Raw genomic sequence first — 20,212 nt, 5'->3', positions numbered from 1 at the left:
TCTGTAACTTTTTCATAATGAAATGTGAGTAATCTTAATACATTTCACTAAGAATGTAGGGCCTGGTTGTGTCCTTAAGAGAAACTCTGTACATGGATCTTTCCCCTTCCCCACAGAAAGGAGACTCAGCCACCTGGGCAGCAGCATTTCCTCATCCCAAGGGGGTGCTGCTGCAGGAGGGTGGGCTGTGGATGTGAGGTAGGACTCCTCCTTTCTCTCTTTGTTTCCTCTCTTCCTTATGCCCAGTGAAATCCAGGATGGAAATGTAATACAGCTTGGAGATATTGTGTATTTCTACAGTGGAAAACCTCTCTTGAAGGGGAATTCCTACATTTATTCTTTCAAAATAGGCTTTGATAAATTCACTTGTTTCATACACTAAAATAAGGGAACTTATAAAAAAAATTATTTCACTTTTGTAACAGCTAGATGAATGGCTAATCATTGAATGTACATTATTTTGTAAATTGGACTCAGCTAAATATCTCTGCAAAAGTAAACTGTCATGTACATTTAATGCCTTCCTTTGGGTTTCTGGATTTCATTGTCAATATACAAATAATTTTGTTTGAAGATTATGATTCCATTACTGTGTGGTCTGAACAATCCTAATTCTATTAAGTGATTTTAAGATGTACTTTCATGGAGTTTGCTGTCTGAAATTATGGTGAAGAGTCAATGTTAGCCTATAATATATATTTAAAGATTTAAATCATCCTGTCCTATCAAAGCAATAACGATGCCACAATTAAGACATTCATTCAGATCTAAAGACTTTATTAGAATAACTTAATTGACTATTGCTATAAATTTCATGTTGTCTATCAAAATGCCTAGCTATATAAAGCCTGTTCTCAATTACACTAATACCCACTTTAGGGCCCCATTACACTGCCATGGTGTAAAGGGGCCTTACTGTAAATGAGAAACAGGCCCCTAGAATTTACAACTTATCTGTATATTGTTGTGTCCAGTAATATACAGTATATCGATATATTTACAGCTATTTTTTCCTTCTAATTATGGCAAGGTTTTCACAAAATGGAGGACAAGAGTTTAATTGTTGATAACTCACGTAAGGCACTTTGCACCTCATGAATATATTCTTTCTGCTGCACAGCTTCTCTCCTCATTCATCACTAATAGTAATGCCTCCCACCTTTGGAATTCAGAGAGGGGCTAGTGTGGCAGCAGAGTGCAAGCATTAAGCCAAGTCCAGGAGGTGCTATAGGCAGTTTTTTAGGGGAGCTATGCTCTGCTGCCATAAGTCACTGACCCTCATACTGCCAGGACATGGGGGCTTTTTCATTGGATAGGCATGTAGGGCCTTGACTTCTGCCCAAAACTGTGAGGCCTTGTCTACACTACCAAGTTTTGTCGCCAAAACTGCTGTTTGTCGACCCAGACAGGGAGTGTGTACACACTGCGAGGTGACTTTTGTCGGGGAGAATGCCCCATTTTGGCGACAAAATACAACCACCCTCATGAGAGATTTACGTCTTTTCTCTCCACATTTTTGTTGATGAAGTGCAAGTGTAGACACCACGCTTCATTTCATCACTTTCATTGGCCTCCAGAAGATGTCCCACAATGCCCTTCCTGATCGCTCAGGTCAGCAATTTGAACTCCACTGCCCTGCAGCCAGATAGATAACCATCCACCCCATCCCCTTAGAAGCCCCGGGAATTTTTTACATTCCATTTTCTGTTTGCTCGGTGTGGAGAGGTCTCATCGCATCTTTCGAGGTGACCATGGTGGGTTATCGCAGCAAATGCTTGGACCACTGCAGAGCTGTTGGATCTGATCAGTATATGGGGAGAGGAGGCTGTGCAGTCCCAGCTGTGCTTGAGCCGAAGGAATTGGGATATCTACGGGCAGATTTCTCGAAGTTTGTGTGAAAAGAGCTATGATGGGGACACGCTGCAGTGCAGAGCAAAGATAAAGGAGCTGAGGCAGGCGTACCATAAGGCGAGGGAGGCAAACCATCCCTCAGGTGCTTCACCTAAGACTTGCCGGTTCCGTAAGGAGCTGGATGCTATCCTCAGTGGCAACCCCATCTCCATTGCCAAGAGCCCCATGGATACTTTGGAGGGCACGGAGGCAGCAGAAAGAGGACCGAACCTGGAGGACGAAGTTATTGAGGAAGAGGTGGAGTTAGATGAGGATGTGCAGCTCCTGGCGGGGTCGCCCGGTGGGGCAGGCAGCCAGGAACTGTTCTTCACTCCCGAGATGTCTAGCCAGTCTCAACAGTCGCTCTCTGATGAGCAAGAAGCAGGAGATGAGACTCCTGGTAAGTGGCTGTGGCTTGTGTAGCGCGGAGGTGGGTTTAGGGCATAGAAATGTGGGAGGCTGGCTGTGTTTCTGTGAGCTGGATATTTTCCTGTGTAGCTAATCAGTGCGGTGGAACAGGGTGTTGATGCGCGCCAAGATCTCATGGGAATCCTTCAGAGAGATCTCCAGGAAAGTTTCCTGGAAGTACTCGGTAATCCTCTGCTGAAGGTTCCGTGGCAGAGCAGCTTTGTTCCTTCCCCCATTGTAGGAAAATTTCCCACGCCATTCTGCAATCACTTGTGCAGGGACCAAAGCGGCACATAGGCAAGCAGCACAGGGAGCAGGGCGGAAGCCACAAGCATGGAGTAGATGTACTCTCGTTTTCCTGATTACCCTTAACAGTAAGATGTCTGCTAGAATTACCCCCGCCTGTGGAAAAGTGTGGGAGAATTTTAGAATTTGTTCCCTAGAATGCTGCCCCATGACCCTTGCAAAGAGTGTGTGCTCTTTTTCCCCATGTGGAGCGCGCTCCCTCCCTCCCCACCCACCAAAACTCACCATGCTTTGGGTGTTCGCAGAGATGTGTACTTGGCTAGGGTCAGTGAGAAAGTAATGACAATGTTGCTGGAAATGTTTCAATGCTGAATTTAACAATCTCGCTTCTGTGCTTCACAGATGTGGCCTTCAGGAACACCCCACACATCCCAGCCGAGCATCTCCACCAGATAAGAAAACGCCCAAGACACAGCAAAGACGACATGTTCCAGGAGGTCCTGCAGTGCTCCAATGCAGAAAAAAGGGAATGAAAGGAGTGCTGGGAAGCCAAATGGCAGGACAGAAAACAGAACCATGCATTTGTTAAGGATGCTAAAAATTATGGAGGAGCAAACTCAGATGCTGAAAGCCTTAATAATGCCACAGACTGAGCAAATCAGTGCTCGACCTCCACTGCAGCACATTCAGAGCTCTTTTCCATGCCCTCCCTCCCCCCCAACTCCGCCTGCACATTCCTTTCCACCTTCCAGGACTTCTCAGTTTCCCCTTCACGTCACCCCCTCGGACAACTTTCACAATGATAGCTGCACTTCTTCAAGGACTCCAGGGCTACCTGTGGTCATTGGGGGTGTATACGCTGGCAGTGCAGAGGCGCCACCATGTTGACTAACAGCAGGAGCCACAGTGCATGTTCTTCCCTCCTCTGAGGCAATGGAACTATCCCCGGAAAGAGGGATAGATCCCACAGGAGAAAGCAGTTTGGGGTTTGACCAGTCCACATACCCTCCCCTGGGGTTTGACCGGTCCACATTCCAAGTTCCCATTTTAACTCCTGGGTCCAGAGCACTGTTCTGGTAGTTGCTTCTCTGTCTTCATCTCACCTCTTTGGGGACAGGCTGGCCCACTTTCTTAATATTTGGGCCTTGATTACTACCAACAGCTGTGTCCTAAACACCATCAGATTGGGTTATGCCATCCAGCTCCTCTCCGTCCCTCTTCAGTGACCCCTCTCATGAGATACTGCTCCTCAAGCAGGTCTGCTCTGTGCTGGCGGTGGACGAGGTTCCACCAGAATACCTGGTACTTCCCAATACCCAAATCCAAGGGAGGAGTAAGATCCATCGTCAGCCTTCGTGGACTCAACAAATATATCCGGTACATGAGGTTCTGAATGGTCATTCCATCAATTATCCTCCCTGCATTGTCTCAGAATGACTTGTTTGCTGCTCTGAACCTTCAGGACACCTATTTTCACATGACGATTTTACCAAGCCACAGAAAGTTCCTTTGGCTCATCGTGGCGGAATGCCACTTTTAGTACACAATGCTTCCATTCGGCCCATCTTCTGCCCCCTGTGTTTTTTACCAAATGCATGGTCATCGTTACAGCGTATCTCAGGAAGAAGGGGCTTTACATCTTCCTGTATCTGGATGACTGGTTACTGAGGGGCAGATCCAGAGAGCAAGTTCTTGCTCAAATTAGCACCACACTGCACTTGCTCGACTGTCTGGGTCGTCTGGGTCTCATCTAAACACCGTAAAGTCAATCTTGGCTTCCACTCAAAAAATAGAGTTAATTGGGACTCTGTTAGATTCCATGCTGTCAAGAACATTCTTGCTTACTGACCATTTTCAGACAACTAGCCATCTTTGCCTCAGTCTGCAATCTCAGCCTTCCATGACAGTTTGAATGTGTCTGCAACTCCTGGGCCACATGCAGGTGGTCCAGTTTGCAAAGTTGTGCCTTCACCCCCTTCCATTGCACCTGCAAAAACCACACGTTTCTTGAAGCAAGGACTTCTCCTTCATATGGACCTGGGGAACCTATATTAACAGCCTGGGCATCAGAAAAGATGTGTAGTTAAGTGGGATTTCTTGCATTAGTCTCATCAGTACTTTTTGGTATCCAGACAGAACTCAACCAGGAAATTTCATTAATTGATCTGGTCAAATTATGTTTCTGGTGTGAGGGGAAACAGAAAGCTCTTTGGGGCAGGGATTGGCTCTTTATTTGTACAGTGCCCAACACAATGGGGCCCTGGTGTCCATATACTACCATAATACAAGTTATAATAATAACCACACAATTCTGGTGATTCAGCCACACTAGAGTTTCTCCAGGTTGGTTGATTAGAGTCCTGTAACCATAGAAAAGTGGGTAACAGTTCTAGCATCATTCTTTAGGTGGTCTCCCCATTTGAGTATCATCAGGTGTCAAGATTCGTCAGAATGACAGATTAGACAAGTCTGTGGCAGGGCTTTTTAGATGACATTAGGTCCAAAAGACTGAGTTTGGAATTCGTTCCTCTGTCCATTCAAGAACAACTCTACTATTGTTGTAGGAAAAGGTTGTTCTTTTAGCTCCAGAAACCTTTCTGTTCAGAGTACATTGTTCTTTCCACAATTCCTGTGAAATGATTCTTCTATCATTTTGTTGCAGTGCTTAGCACCTCTGAATGTTGAAGCATAAATGGGCATTAGGGTTACAGGGCTAACTGCACTTCTGTTCCCTTGATTGTCTCTGTGAGCTCACCTTCTAGAGCCTTTACCCACCCCAGGGTGGAATTTTGCAATTCTCCTGCTTTTAGTCAGGTTTGGGCTATGGTACCTTGTGTATCAACTCTTGTTACCCTGCAATTCCTACTGAGTTTGGGAGTCTGCAGCCAGAAGTAAATAGTGACCACACAGACTTCTTAAAATAAATGTATTGTTTATTTAGCAGTAGAAACAAAGCACTGAAGGAAAAAAGGTTTTAAAGCAGCCTCCACACATCTATCTTGCCATCTGCTGATGGTAACCAAGGGAGACATAACTTTCAAACACCCATGGCAGGTTTCTGTGTCTGCTAGATTCCCCTGAACAGCTGCTGGCTTTTTCTTGAGAGACTGCCCCTTTAAATCCTGCCAGAGATTTTTTGTTCTTCTGTGTTAGTTGGGTCCTTGGTTGTTCCTAGTCAGAACCAGTTTTGTAGGTCATCTGGAGACTGAGATAGTCAATACTAATATAATCAAAAATAACAGTTCTGGCATTGGCCCTTAACAACTCTAACCTGTCAGTTGATGGGTGGATTGCTGTCAGGAGCCATCTCCTCCTTCTTGCTTGTATCCCAGACTGACCCCCAGTGAGTTAAACAATATAGTCATACAGAAAACATTTCAGTAACCAGGCCAACGTACAGTATCAATAAATTATTACAGGGCAGCTCCGAATCAGTCAGATTACACATCCCAGTTGTACTTTGTTCATTTCATTCTATCCAAGATAGAGGTTTAGGGCCTCAAAGTTGTTGCAGGCAAGATGTTAAAATCCTGCACCTGGGAAACTATGAAGGGGAGTCAGGACTCCATCAACCAGGTCCATTGTGGCATTATGGGGAAAAGTGTATGAGACTTGTCAGAGGAAGATTTGCAAAGTAGAGTTCCATTCCCCTGCAGAATGGTAGGAAGGTGTTGCTGGGTTTGTTCCCAAATAATTCCTTAAATGACAAAATTCTTGCTCTGTATGGAGGGTCTTGTATTTCTGCTAATTATTTGACTCTGATAATAATTAAAATTCTGCTTATCCTGTGCCTCCCCATTTCTGTGATTCATTGCTCACTGCTTCCCATTAGTGGTGAATGAGGAGAGAAGCTGTTCAGCAGAGTGAGAAATTTCTTACCTGATAATTTTTTTTCCGTTAGCAGCATCTCTTCTTATTCAACCCGCCCTAGCAGTCTGGTAAATAACTGTAACATAATTTGTTGTAACAAATTGAATTTTTTCTCTAAATGGAGACCTAGACGTATAATTACCTTAAGATTATTTATATATTATATCAGTTTGTCATCTTAATGCTAATAATTGATTGCTGGAGTATTTCTACAGCTTTGGAAAAACTCACCTGGTGGCCTAAGCTAAAGGGAGGGGTTTAGTACTAGAGCCTCCAGCAACACCATTGCTGCTGAATTCCACAGGTGAGAAGTGTTTCTTATTAGTGATGAATGAGAGAAACTGCTAACAGAAGATTATCGGGTAAGAAATTTCTCAATCCTACTGTTAACTCACAAGAACATTTTGTATGCCAGTAGCTATTACAGTTCAGGCACTCAGTTAGTGTGCTGATGAGTGATATAAGAATCATGGGTTTTTTTTTTTCTGTTCAGAATATTTTTGGTAGCAATCTTTTTGTTTTGGTAATATAGGTAACTTTATCATTATGAACTGATTAATTTTAGAACTACTTCTGTGGGAATCAAGCAAGACATTACCCAGCAAGAGATTGATGAGAGCAGAGTTTTCAGGGTTGTTCAAGGTTTGTATACTTACCACAATTACGTTTAATTTTTTGTTAGTGTCTTTGCTACTCATCTAAAAGAGCACTAAAAAGTTTTTTAAATTATTTCTTTTTTAAAGAAATAAACACAAGCAAGATATTTAAGTTAATACAATAATTATTACTACTGGCATCAGACAACAGAGAAAAGGAATGCAAACATAAATGTCTTTCACTTTGTGCTTTAATATATGTGTGTTCTTTGAGAATTTTCATTTTTTTTGACAAAGGAAAAGCCCAGCACAAGCTCATGTGTAGATTAGTTACAAATGTAATGTGTAAAATGTTGCTTTCAGTAATGACATAACGTAGGAAAGAAATGTTATGGAACCCCATTCGTGTGACACTGAATTTTAATAGATTTTGCCCATTTGTCGCTGATACAGCATTGAGAAAATAGCTTTATGTTGGATAGCTCTTTTGGTCATTCTTAATACACTGGATTTGTTCTAGATTTCCATCATCTGCATATTAAATATTTTGCTTACAAATAAAGAGGTCAGGGCACATTTATTCATGTTCACTGGAAGATTTAATTCATCTGTACACTGCAATTGATAGACTTTCGGAGAGAAGACATTACTGTTTCACACTAACATAATTCACTTCAAACAGGAATACATTAATGCAAAGTAGGAACCTTTACGTTCACGCTGATAGGGTCCACATGGGGGATTTACAGCACAGCATTTTGATGTGCACTGCTATTCACATCTCGCATTCCAAACTGCAGGACAGTGTTGAGAACGCTTATACTTCAAAAACAAGGGAACTTGGCTGTATGGATGTGCTGGTTAACTAGCAGTGTGGTAAATGGGAGTTTTTTGGAAAAACACCTTCAAAACATCTTCATGTAAACATTGTTTCTTTTATTTCTCCTGATCCTTAGGTATACTTAAAGAGAAGCTAAGTAAAAGGGGAGTTCGTGTTGTAACAGGATTAGGAAAATACTTCCGAGAACGGGATCAGAAGAGTGATGGAGCTCTCTCTAAGGCAGTCTTTAAACAAGCTCTAACAGTATTTCATTTAGAAGTGCCTGAAAAGGTAAGTCTTGATGCAACTGTAATCAAGAGTGTGATCCCAAAGTGATTGTCCTCTAAAAGTTTATGGAGTCGCTACTTGCCTTCATTTAAATCTGCAGTTTGATAACTATATTTGCTGCTTTTTTTGTGTTTTTTGGTGCTTCTGCTTTCAGTCTCACATGAAACCCTTTTAAAAAAATAACAGTCAGGCTTCTTTAAATATCATACTGAAGCAGAAAGGGCACAACCCAATTTTTTTTTCTTTTAAGTCTCCTTTAAAATAATATTAAAAAAAAAAAATCCTGGGGCCTAATTGAGAGAGGGCTAGTATACTTCCAGCTGATAGGTAGGGTAGGAGAAACTTACTTAAAAAAAGGTTACTGACTGATTGGTTGTTTGTTTTCTGTACCCTTAATTAATAGTTTCTTTATTGCAGTCTAGACTATTCCATATATTAGATTAGGTGGTAGATTCCCATTGCCAAAATAGATTACTCCTGGGGGAATTCTGCACTACTGTGCATGTGCATAATTAATGAGTCCTGTATATTTTAAATTTTTTGCGCAGAAAAAAGCCTCTGCCAAAACGTTGCTGCAGTTCCGCCTTTTGCCCACCAGAGGGCTGTGTCGCTAGAACAAAGCAGCAGCTCCTTGCCAGTGATGGAAGAGAAAGAGGCCTGCCTTCTTTGCAGTGGGCCAGGTCATTTAGAGAAAACGGAGAGACAGACAGTGTGGGGTGCTGTGGGGATCAGACAGGGGCTCATACGGGCTAATGAGGGAAGACAGACTGGGGCAGGGGCTGAATGGGAGTGGAGGCACAGAGGGCAGTGAAGTGCAGGGCCACATGGTGATGGGGAAGGGGTGCAGAGCTACATAGGGACAGTGGGTGGGGGCACAGACACATGGGGACGGGGAGGGCGGACAGGGACACATAGGGACAGCGGAGTGGCTGGGTGGGGACACATGAGGTTGGGGAGGGGGTACAGGGACATGTAGGGATGGGGAGCGGCTGGGTGGGGGCACAGACACATGGGGATGGGGAGGGGGTGCAGGGCCAAATGGGGATGGGGGGGAGTGGGTGTCTGAGTGGGGATGGAGGGACACGTTGACGGGGGTGCAAGGACACATGGGGTGCAGGAACACATGGGGAAAAGGGCAGATGTGCCTGACTGAATGGGAGAGGCTGGGGTTAGCCAGGGTCTGCATGGGGGAAGCTTCCTAACAACCCCTCCCCACCCCCCCCCAAAAAAACCCTGTTCCATACTTTTCCCACCCACACCCAACAACCCTTCAAGTTCATACCCAGACTCCTTCACAGCAATTTACTTCCCTCTCCCTCAGCTCCTCCATTACCCCTGACTCCCCCAAGCCTTTGCTTCTGAGGGGTGCGGGAAATACGATTTTGTATTATAGTTTAAATGAATTATTACTCAGAGTTCTGTATTAATATGCCTAGGAAGAAATCTATTTGTCAAAAAACATTTCCTGAATCTTTTTTGTTGTCTGTATTGTTACAGACATACTTGCTGACACGTATTTTGAAATAAATGACCAAAAATAATTGAAACTGGTGTGATTATATTGTGTTATTTTTACAAATAAAATATGCACATTTTTGCAGAATTTTAAAATATTGTGCACAGTATTTTTAATTTTTTGTTGCATAATTTTTAATTTTTTTTGGCACAGAATTCCCCTAGGAGTAATAGATGTTGACAAGCTGTTAGTTAAGGATCTCAGGAATTCTCTACTCTCTTACCATCCAGGAAGGGCAGGGGTCAATCATATGTGGTGGCTCTGGTTGCCATTAGTGCTCCCATGACTGTTGTTTGTGTTACTGGCCTGAATTCTTGGAAAGAGTATTGTTTCTGTTGCTGCTCTTGGCTTGTTTTTGTTGACGTTGAGGGGAGATGGATTTAAATGAACTTCTCTGTAAAATAAGATTTCTTGCAGCAGGAGGTGCTGGGTTCTGAGATTGAGTAAAGACAGTTTATCAAGTGGTTATTTAGTCCCGAAAAATTCTGTGGGGGCATGATTTTGCTGCATCTCTGCTATAGGAGAAGTGGGATTTATTTGCCTCCTAAATAGCAGTGGCATAGATTTTTAAGCCTTTATGGGTTCTCAGTAAACTTTGGGAATTTCAGAGGGTTTGATACCCTCCTAGAGCAGGGGTGGACAAACTTTTTGGCCCGAGGGCCACAACTGGATGGGGAAATTGTATGCAGGGCCATGAATGTAGGGTTGGGGTGTGGGAGGGGGTGCGGTGTGCAGGAAGGGGCTCAGGGCAAGGGGTTGGGGTGCAGGAGGGGTGCAGGGTGCAGGAGGGGACTCAGGGAAGAGGGTTGGGTGCGGGAGGGAGTGCAGGGTGTGGGAGAGGGTGCGGTGTGCAGGAAGGTGCTCAGGCCAAGGGGCTGGGGTACAGGAGGGGTGCGGCGGGGGCTCAGGGCAGAGGGTTGGAGTGCAGGGTGCAGGAGGGATTCGGGGTGTGGACTCTGGCCCGGCGCCGCTTACCTGGAGCGGCTCCGGGGTGGCAGTGGCGCACAGTGGGGCTAAGGCAGGCTCCCTGCCTCCCCTGGCCCTGCTCCACTCCTGGAAGAGGCCAGCATGTCCAGCAATGGCTCCTGGGGGTGGGGTAGGGCAGACGGCTTCACCGTGCGCCACCCTCGCCTGGAGGTGCCACCCCCAAAGCTCCCATTGGCTGCAGTTCCCCGTTCCTGGCCAATGGGAGCTGTGGGGGCGGTGCAGGCAGGGACAGCGCATGGAGCCCTCTGCAGCCCCCTCCCCCAGGGGCTGCAGGGACGTAGTGCCAGCTGCTTCCGGGAGCAGCGCGGGGCCAGGGCAGGCAGGGGGCCTGCCTTAGTCCCGCTGCGCCACGGTGCTAGCAATCCCACGGGACGGATTGAAAGCCCTGACGGGCCGGATCCAGCCCGCGGACCGTAGTTTGCCCTCCCATGTCCTAGAGGGTGGGATCAAGCCCATAGTCCTTGCATTAACTACCAACGGTTGGACTGTCTTACATAATTGTTTGTATTTTGGTGAATGCAGTTGCAGTCTTTCCTTAATAATGTGATTCTCTTATTAATTTGTAATATAGTCTATTATATATGGAGCTGACTAGCTTATGTTCAGACTGGTCTTGTAAGAGGTAACTTTGGAAAGTCACTCTTTTAAATTGCAGGATTTTGAGGCTTTGTGGCTCATTCTTGATGACAACTGTAATGATAAAGTCGATTATGGGGAGTTCACTCGCGCCATTATTGGGGAAATGAATGAGTATCGAAAAGCATTTGTTAGAAAAGTAAGTTTGTTTTAATTATTCTAAATATGGAAGTAACAATATACATGAAAAAAATCTGAAATTGTTGAATGCCTGTTTTTGATCAATAATATATTACAGTTTTGATTTTTTTTTGTTAAGTTGCGTATCTGAAATTTAGGCATCTAAGAATGTCATGCTGGTTTGTTAAACTAATCTAAATGTAGATTAAAAGGCTGCATCTGCTTTGCTTGTGTGGATTTACCCAGTTTTGATTTCTACAACTGGCATCAACATTTTCCCATTATTTCATGAGTTATTAGCATGCTCCCTATACTTTCCCATTCTTATGGTGCAGTCTAGTGGATTGTTCACTGGACTGGGACTCTGAAGAGCTACCTTCCAGTCCCGGTTCTACCATAATCCTGTTGGCTGATTTTGGGCAAGTCACGTCAGCTGCGTGCCTCAATTTCCCCTTCTGTCAAATGGGGATAATGACACTGATCTCTTTTATAACCATTTGAGATCTACAATTGAAAAGCACTGTGTGAGAGCAAGATATTATTGTTATTTATTTAAAGTACCATTTTGTAAGATGATGCATGTATGAAAACTGGATAGATGAAGGGATTGGTAATGTAATGTGGAGCCTTTCGTTTTCTAGGACCCTTGTTAGAATCCATCCCATATTGTAGTGACTGGAAGTTGTTAAATACTAAGACCAATGCCCTGCTTTTTGGTATCTTTATTCCTAGAGGACCTGTTTTTCCCAGTCTTATATTGAGTCACACGCTCTGTGAGTAATGCCATTGAAATAAATATTGAATTACTACTGCTAGTAGTGTCCATGCAATACGGTTACAGGAAATTTAACTGAGTTCTTTTTCTGCCCCATATAACTAGTTGTCAATTAAGAACTGATTACAGAATCTTTTACTGTTGTTGCAAAAGGCAGAGAGAACACAGCTTGATTTCAGATCCTAGGTTGAATTTGTAGTATTAGTGGGGAAAAAAAGATGTTTACATTTTATATAGAAGTCATTGAGAAAAAGTAACTATGGAATCCCACAACGTTTTGAGTCAGTTTTCTGACTAAATTGCAGACTGAGATTGCTCATGTAAAATATGTAAGTATTTCAGTCTGAGTACAAATCTGTTATATTGGACATAAAAATATCTGATGTAATTAAATACATTCATGTCATAATTTCTGCTAACTTCTGTACCACATTTCCTTTTTATCTTTGCTTAGGCTTATATGAAACTTGATTTCAACAAAACTGGCCGTGTACCTATGGTAGATATCAGAAAGTGTTATTGTGCCAAGAAACACTCTCGAGTGTTATCAGGTAATTCATGTAGAAAGAAATATTTTAATTAGCTAGCTGATCTTATTTGTTAGCAGATATACAGTACCTGTGAATTGTTGCTGTTATTATGAGCTGTTTTTCCTAGTGGCTTGGACTTGAGGTTGTTAATTAGAATTATTTTGTCCTCTGGTCAAAACACCTTGACAAACACCAGTTAGGAAAGGTCTAGTTACTACTTAGTCCTGAATAAATGCAGGGGAGTGGACTAGATAATCTATTGAGGTCCCTTCCAGTCCTACACTTCTATGATCCTGTGGTCACCTATAATTTGTCTGTCTTCTTAGAACTGACCAGGGAATTATAGACCATCAGACTAACTTCAATACCTGGATAGATACTGGACCAAATTGTTAAACAATCAGTGTACAAGCACCCTCAGAGTAATAGGGTTATAAGAAATAGCCAGCGTGGATTTGTTAAACAAATCATGCGAAACCAACCTAATTTCCTTCTTTGACAGGGTTATTGGCACAGGAGATAAGGAGGAAGCAGTAGGCATGATGTATCTTGATTTTAGTAACGCTTTTGATACAGTCCCACATGACATTCTCATAAGCAAACTAGGGAAATGTGGTCTATATGAAATTACTAAATGTAGGTGCACAACTGGTTGAAAGACCGTACTCAAAGAATAGTTATCAATGGTTTACTGTTGAACTGGGAAAGGTATATCTAGTGGGATCCTGCAAGAGTCAGTCTTGGTTCTGGTACTATTTGATATTTCCATTAATTACTTGGATAATGGAGTGGAGAGTATGCTTCTAAAGTTTGCGGGTGGCACCAAGCTGGGAGGTGTTGCAAGCGCTTTGGAGAACAGAATTAGAATTCAAAATGACCTTGACAAATTGAAGAATTAGTCTGAAATCCGTAAGATGAAATTCAGTACATTTAAGAAGGGAAAAATCAAATGCACAACTACAAAATGGGGAATAACTGGGTAGGTGCGAGTAGTGCTGAAAATGATCTAATGGTTATAGTGGATCACAAATTAAATAAGTCAACAATGTGATGAACTTGTGAAAAAGGCTTATACTTTCTGGGGTGTATTAACAGGAGTGTCCTATTGAGTTATGGGAGGTAATTGTCCTACTCTGCTCGGTACTAGTGAGGCCTCAACGGGAGTACTGTGTCCAGTTCTGGGCGTCACACTTTAAGAAAGATGTGGACACATTAGAGAGAGTTTGAAGCCATGATAGATCAAAATGCACTACGGAAGCTTTAGTGCAAAGCAGCAGGGTCCACAGGGCACTTAGTGCATGACAGGCTTGTGAGCAGTAGATTTATACCCTGGCTTGCTGTGCACTGAATTGCCGTAGACACAAGCTCTAAATGTATCCAGGATATAAGCTACCTTCTGAATAAACAATTAATATTTTTCTGGGGTATGGAGTTCGCTAATCCTTTACAATTTGAGGTATTTTTACAGTTTGTAGCCTATTTTCTTTTCAGGGCTATAAAACAGAACTTACAATGTTTAAATCTAATGTTGAAGGAAAAAGACTTTAAATCATAGAAGAAATCTAATTTCAAGAACACACTTCCATAGAACAAATTAATATTGGATTATTTTTAATCAGTAATATTTCCTAGTGCCTTGAAATATTTTGTGTAGTTTATAAGACTAAAAACTCAGAATAAACTCCAGCCCTCGCAAAAATCAGTGGGTTTTCTATTTGTTTGTTTTTTGTAAATAACTGAGTTGTTTCCAAAATGCATAAAGCCTGGAGCATTCCCAAATATTAAAGTTATTCTGTTGTCCCCTGTCATAGCACTGTTGAGTAGAATCACTCCGTCCCCTTTATGAAAGAGACAGAAAATTTTCCAAGGGACTGCTTTAGGACTTAAGATTAATTGAATAAATTCAAGCTGCATGAAAAAAATATTTCAACATTTGAGGAACTTCAAGCCTGTTACTTCCAAAAGAAGTGTTCAAACAACTTTGTTCAAATTATTTCATAGTTCTAAAAAACTGGGTGTATTAAAAAGGAGACTATCTAAGGGTACATCTACACTACAGGGGGGAGTCGATTTAAGATACGCAAATTCAGCTACGTGAATAGCGTAGCTGAATTCGACGTATCACAGCCGACTTACCCCGTTGTGAGGACGGCGGCAAAATCGACTTCTGCGGCTTTTTGTCGGCGGCGCTTACTACCACCTCCGCTGGTGGAGTTAGAGCGCCGATTCGGGGATCGATTGTCGCGTCCCGATGGGACGCGATAAATCGATCCCCGAGAGGTCGATTTCTACCCGCCGATTCAGGCGGGTAGTATAGACCAGACCTAATAGAAGCAGGGAAGTACGCAGCATTGGTAAGACTGCTGCTGGAAAACTGTCCAGTTCAGATGTCCACACTTCAAGAAAGATGTGAAGATTCTGGAGAGAGTTCAAAAGAGGGCCATAAAAATGACCTAGAGACTGGTAAACAAGCCTTACAATAGAAGCCTTAAGGAGCTCAACTTATTTATCTTATTGAGAAGATTGAGAGGTGACTCTATCACCGTGTATAAGAGAAACTATATGATAGTGGGGGCTTTTCAACCTTGCTGAAAAAGGCATAGCAAGATCCAGTGTTTGGAAGCTGAAGTTAAAAATTCAACCTTGAAATATGAGGCAGTTTACTAGCAGTGAGGGTATTTACACATTGGAAGAGCGTACTTGGGTGGGAGGGTGAGTGGTGGAATTCACCATTGCTTGGACTGTTTAAAACAAGTTTAGAGATCTTTCTAAAATTTATGCCTTAATCCACCTTTTGGGACAAATTCTGTGGCCTCTGTATGCACAGGTTGGATGGTCATGTGGTCCCTTCTTCCCTTGGAATCTGTGAATTTTCCTCTTTATCCCCTTCCTTCATGGGCTGTGGGGAGAACAAGATTGCCTGCATTGACCTCATCATGCTCATAACAGTGGCAGCTCTGCACTAAGATAATGACTAATCAAATCTTATGCTTCAGGGCTTCAGCTGGTTGCCTGCAGGGGTTAGGAAGCAATGCTTTTCCCTGAAGCACAATTGGCCAGATGTATTCTGGGTTTTTTTGTCACCTTCCTCTGAAGCAGTAGAGATTGGCCACAGCTGGAGATGGGACTGCTGATGGAGTGGAACAGTGTTCTGAGGTGATAGAGGGAATCCTCTTTCTGAAATTCCTGGCTGGTGTGTCTTGCTCACATGCTCAGGGTGAAACTCCTAACCAGCTTTGGGAATGGGAAGTAATTTTCCTCCAAGTCAGATTGGCAGCGACCTTGGGTTTGTTATTTGTTTTTTGCCTTCCTCTACAGCAAGGGATCTGAATTGCCTACTAGGGTCATCTAGGCCTATCTCACCTAAGCAGTTCCTTTCCATTACAGAAACCTTGGGTGGCTGCAGATTTGGGGATGGAAATAAGTTTTTTCTGCAGAAGCCTGTCGGTGGTTCCCTATTGGGAGGTTGTCAGGAATGGATTCTGCAAGGGGCTCTCCTAAGTTAGAAAGTGGCCTGGGGGAAAGTGAAGCATACCAGAGTTTACAGTAATGGGGACAGATTCTGCACAATTTAGGGGTCCAGGAGCCTGAAGTAGAGGGAGGGCCTGAGCCTCTCTTATACATTCAGTTCGCCACCTAGTGTGGCAGGTTGATAACCTAAAACTAAGAGGAAAAGAACCACTCTGAAACACCTGCCAGAAGAGAAAGTGAGCCCTGCGCAAAGGCTTAAGGAATAGCTAGCCCAAGGAGGGAGGTGGCATCTTTGGAGAGAAGACTATTACTTAAGTATAATTCTTAGTTTTTGAGATACACTTGAGTGGACTACCACCCATTTGCTCTTCTACAGAGTAATTTCTACTATTCAGCTTGCATATTGGAGTATTTTTCTATTTAACATTATTTATTGTTAGGTGGTTGGATGGAGTATTTTTCCTTCTTGATCCTAAAAGGAACTAACCAAGGAAAGCTATGGGACAGTATTGGCATTGAACAGGTATCATGGTAGATGTCTTATAAGATTCTCTAACTGCTAAGAACTCTGTAGTTAGGGGAATTACTGACTGGCCTCATACTTAGACCAGGGACTCTCAGGGTGAAATCCTGGCTCCTTTGAAATCAGTGGAGCCAGAATTTCACTTCGTGGGTGGTAATCCATTCAGATTGTATCTTCTTTTCTATGCTAAAAGTAATTTTGGATGTAATCTTGATCAAGAAGAAATTACTTCGTGTGTTGTAATCCCAAAACTGATTTGGAATGCAAACTTTATTTCCTAAGATGTTTCTAGAGCTCTGAATTTGTATTGCACTAAACCACATTCACTTAATCACAAAGATTAAACTTTCAGTAATTCAGAAGTGTGCTATATACTGCATCATTCTGTTTTGGAGTCCTTTGAAGAAGCCTCTGATCTCACTATCCATTTAAATCTGTTTTGGACTGATGTATTGAGGAGGTGGTGATGGTGCTGCTGATGATAAATGTGATGAGATGTCCTATGTTATGAAGGTGAGACAGTTCTAGTAGCCTAAACCAAGTGAAAATAAATCTCTACTATTCAGATTGCATTACCCATGTATAGTAAACTAAATTCTGGTTAAAAGTAAAGACAGCAGTCATTTCTTTTGACAAGTACATTTTAAAATCAAAATTTTGTAGTTTCCTAAAGGAAAAAATCTTCACAAACACAATTTAAAACGTTTATTTTTCCCTAAATATATCAAATGCTATATATTGAGTGTTCCTGAGAATGTGTTTAATGGCAAGTAATATTTTAACAGGTGATGCCACAGAGGAAGAAATTAAATCTTCATTTCTAGAAACACTAGAGGATGCCTGCAGCAATTCCAGTGAAGTGTCATATTGTGAGTTTGAAGATTACTATGAAGGATTAAGTATTGGAATCATGGATGATGAAGATTTTGTTAATATTTTAAGGAATGCTTGGGGAATTTAGAACTGAAGAATATATAGAATGTCATAAAAACCCCACTCCAAATGTGGAGTAAATTAAGTGAGGATTTATTCTTGATATGAGTTACTTTTCAAATTTGTTTTAATAGTCTGAAAATATTTGAGAGTAAATTTTCAGAATGGTATATAAGTTATACATAAAGCTCCCTTTCAACATTTCTTTTATGTAAATTTTGTGTTTTATTAAACTGTAAAATTTGTAATAGTTTTATGCACTTCCATCTGGCAGTAGGATCATTTGTCTCATTAAAATACTGTAGCTTATTTTAAAAACAGTAATCTAGAATACAAACATAGGTGAAAGGATACATGCAAGAGAAAACTTACTATGCATCATAAGTACCAGTTGTATGATGTATTGTTGAAAAGCTTTAGATTTGACTATATATATTATATATGAATACAGTGTTTTTTCTCTAAAATGTGTTGCTCATAAAAGAGGACATTTGCTTTATGAAATGCATAGGGCCAGATACTGCTTGGCTCTTACGTTGATGAGAAGGATGCAAGTCATCCCTATCATCTCCCCCGAGTTGGGGAGAGATCCACAATACTAAAAATGCATAGAAAATTAAGAACATTGCATACCTCCTTAATGTTCTAATTTTCAGAGCAAAATACAACTTGTTCTGAATATATTTACTGATCTTCATCAGACACAGTAGATTGAACCGCAGGCTCTCCAAAGATTTTAATGAGATGCTTTCGACTAGAGTTTGGATATACTGTGCATACTTGTCTTTAGTTTGTAGAAATGTGTTCCAGGGCCTGTAATGTACTTCAGGCTTTACAACCTTTTGCTGAATTGTTTTTTACAAACAAATAATAGATTTACTCTTTCTAGATGTGTGACTTGCATATGTTCTGCTGCTATGATTTATTTTTGGTGGAACCTTAACAGTAAACTCCTTAATCCAAACTGATAGGTTTTTCTTAACCTTTCTAAGAAAGCAGCAATCACAACTATAAAAATTAAATTTCTAGTCTACACCCCGCTCAAATTTTCCTTACTACTGTAAATATTTAATCAGTTGTGCCTTTTAATAAAGTATATTTTGTGAATCCTGAAAGATTCATTGTATTAAGAAATGGAAAATGCCTTATTGATTTTTTTTTCTAATTATATTTCATAATAATCTTGGTGAAAGATACCTTTAACACTAGGGCCAATTTGGAATCAGACTATATATGTTCAGTCTTGTGCTGTTAAAATGTAGTTTGCCTTGTACTTGTCTGATTGCATTTTGATTTATGATCTGTCTTGTGTTCTGTGGATAACAGAAGTTTCCTCTGTTAGACAAAACTTGTTGCTCACAGGAATTTGAGGATGACCTTGAGATTTGTTGGACTTTAGTAAACCTCTTTGTCAGGCTGGTTTATTCTATCTGTATTACCTTTTCCTTTACCTATTGTTTTTAACTCATGCCCCCTTGCCTTCTGATTGTTAGTTTCTCGTTGCCGTTGCTCATTTTGAACCCTTGCTCATTTTTAACATCTCTTCCTGCTGTATTTACTATTTTTGTGTTTAACTTTCCGTTTTCATATTTTTAATGTTCTGTTTCTGATTTTTGTTTATTTTAACCATTTCCTATTTAACCATGTCTTGCGTAGCTTATGTTTACCTCTTATAACTCTTATGTAATTGTCCCTCGCTCCCTTCCCCCCCCCCCCCAATAAAGATGTCCCTTTTCCTTTCATATTACCCATTGTCATTCTGCGATAATTTACCCATCAATTCAGCTCCAAGTGAGGGATTGTCTCTGTTGTTTTGGTCCACCATAAACCTGTATCCATGTCTGGTCTTAAAGAAAGAAAAGTTCCATGAATGCTTGCCCTGATATCAGAATTCTTCTGGGGGTTGATAAAAGGTACACTTCTCCACACCTGCTGGAATCTACCCTCCCTGGAGAGATTTTGTGGACTATCTGGGATGAAATTGTTGGTGCTGGGGAGAAGAGATGGACCTGATGCCCCTGCTGGGTGTCGCATGTATCTGTCCTAGAGGTTTTACAGGGAAGCACTTGTTTATGTGCTAAAAAACACATACATCAAAATACCATTTTTGTTGATCTTTTAAAAAAATCATCTGTCCCATTAAACTCATTGACTTCATTGGAGTTAACAGCAGAGATGTGTTCAACCCACTGCTTGTGTATGTGTGTCAGTGATTTCGGAACTAAATACGGGTCTACAGCTTTAAGGTAGTAAGCCAAAATGTTCTTCCTGGTAAACAGCAAAATGCTATGGAAATGAATATCAGCTAGCTCAGGGGTCGGCAAAGTTCGGCACGCGGCTCGCCAGGGTAAGCACCCTGGCGGGCCGGGCCAGTTTATTTACCTGCTGACGCGGCAGGTTCGGCCGATCGCGGCCCCCACTCGCCGTGGTTTGCCGTCCCGGGCCAATGGGGGCGGCGGGAAGCCGCGGCCAGCACATCCCTCGGCCCGCGCCGCTTCCTGCCGCCCCCATTGGCCTCGGACGGCGAACCGCGGCGAGTGGGGGCTGCGATCGGCCGAACCTGCCGCGTCAGCAGGTAAATAAACTGGCCCGGCCCGCTAGGG

The 20,212-nt window shown here is 42.1% G+C and overlaps 1 protein-coding gene across 1 annotated transcript in view; it reads left to right on the top strand.

Moving 5' to 3' along the window:
• The window catches only part of CAPS2 (calcyphosine 2), a 47,158-nt gene extending 28,439 nt beyond the window's left edge, over positions 1–18,719 (top strand). The window contains exons 15-19 of the mRNA XM_024212165.2: positions 6,980–7,056; positions 7,967–8,121; positions 11,277–11,396; positions 12,607–12,703; positions 17,462–18,719. Of these exons, the coding sequence (XP_024067933.2) occupies positions 6,980–7,056; positions 7,967–8,121; positions 11,277–11,396; positions 12,607–12,703; positions 17,462–17,637 (625 nt within the window). The 3' untranslated portion in view covers positions 17,638–18,719. The remainder of the gene's footprint in view (positions 1–6,979; positions 7,057–7,966; positions 8,122–11,276; positions 11,397–12,606; positions 12,704–17,461) is intronic.
• The last annotated feature ends 1,493 nt before the right edge of the window (positions 18,720–20,212 follow it).

The sequence above is a fragment of the Terrapene carolina genome, unplaced genomic scaffold, assembly GCF_002925995.2.
Source record: "Terrapene carolina triunguis isolate 2854851 unplaced genomic scaffold, T_m_triunguis-2.0 Scaffold68, whole genome shotgun sequence".
Taxonomy (NCBI): domain Eukaryota; kingdom Metazoa; phylum Chordata; order Testudines; family Emydidae; genus Terrapene; species Terrapene triunguis.
The sequence above is the reverse complement of the archived record's forward strand: the minus strand, read 5'-3'. Positions and strand labels throughout refer to the sequence as shown.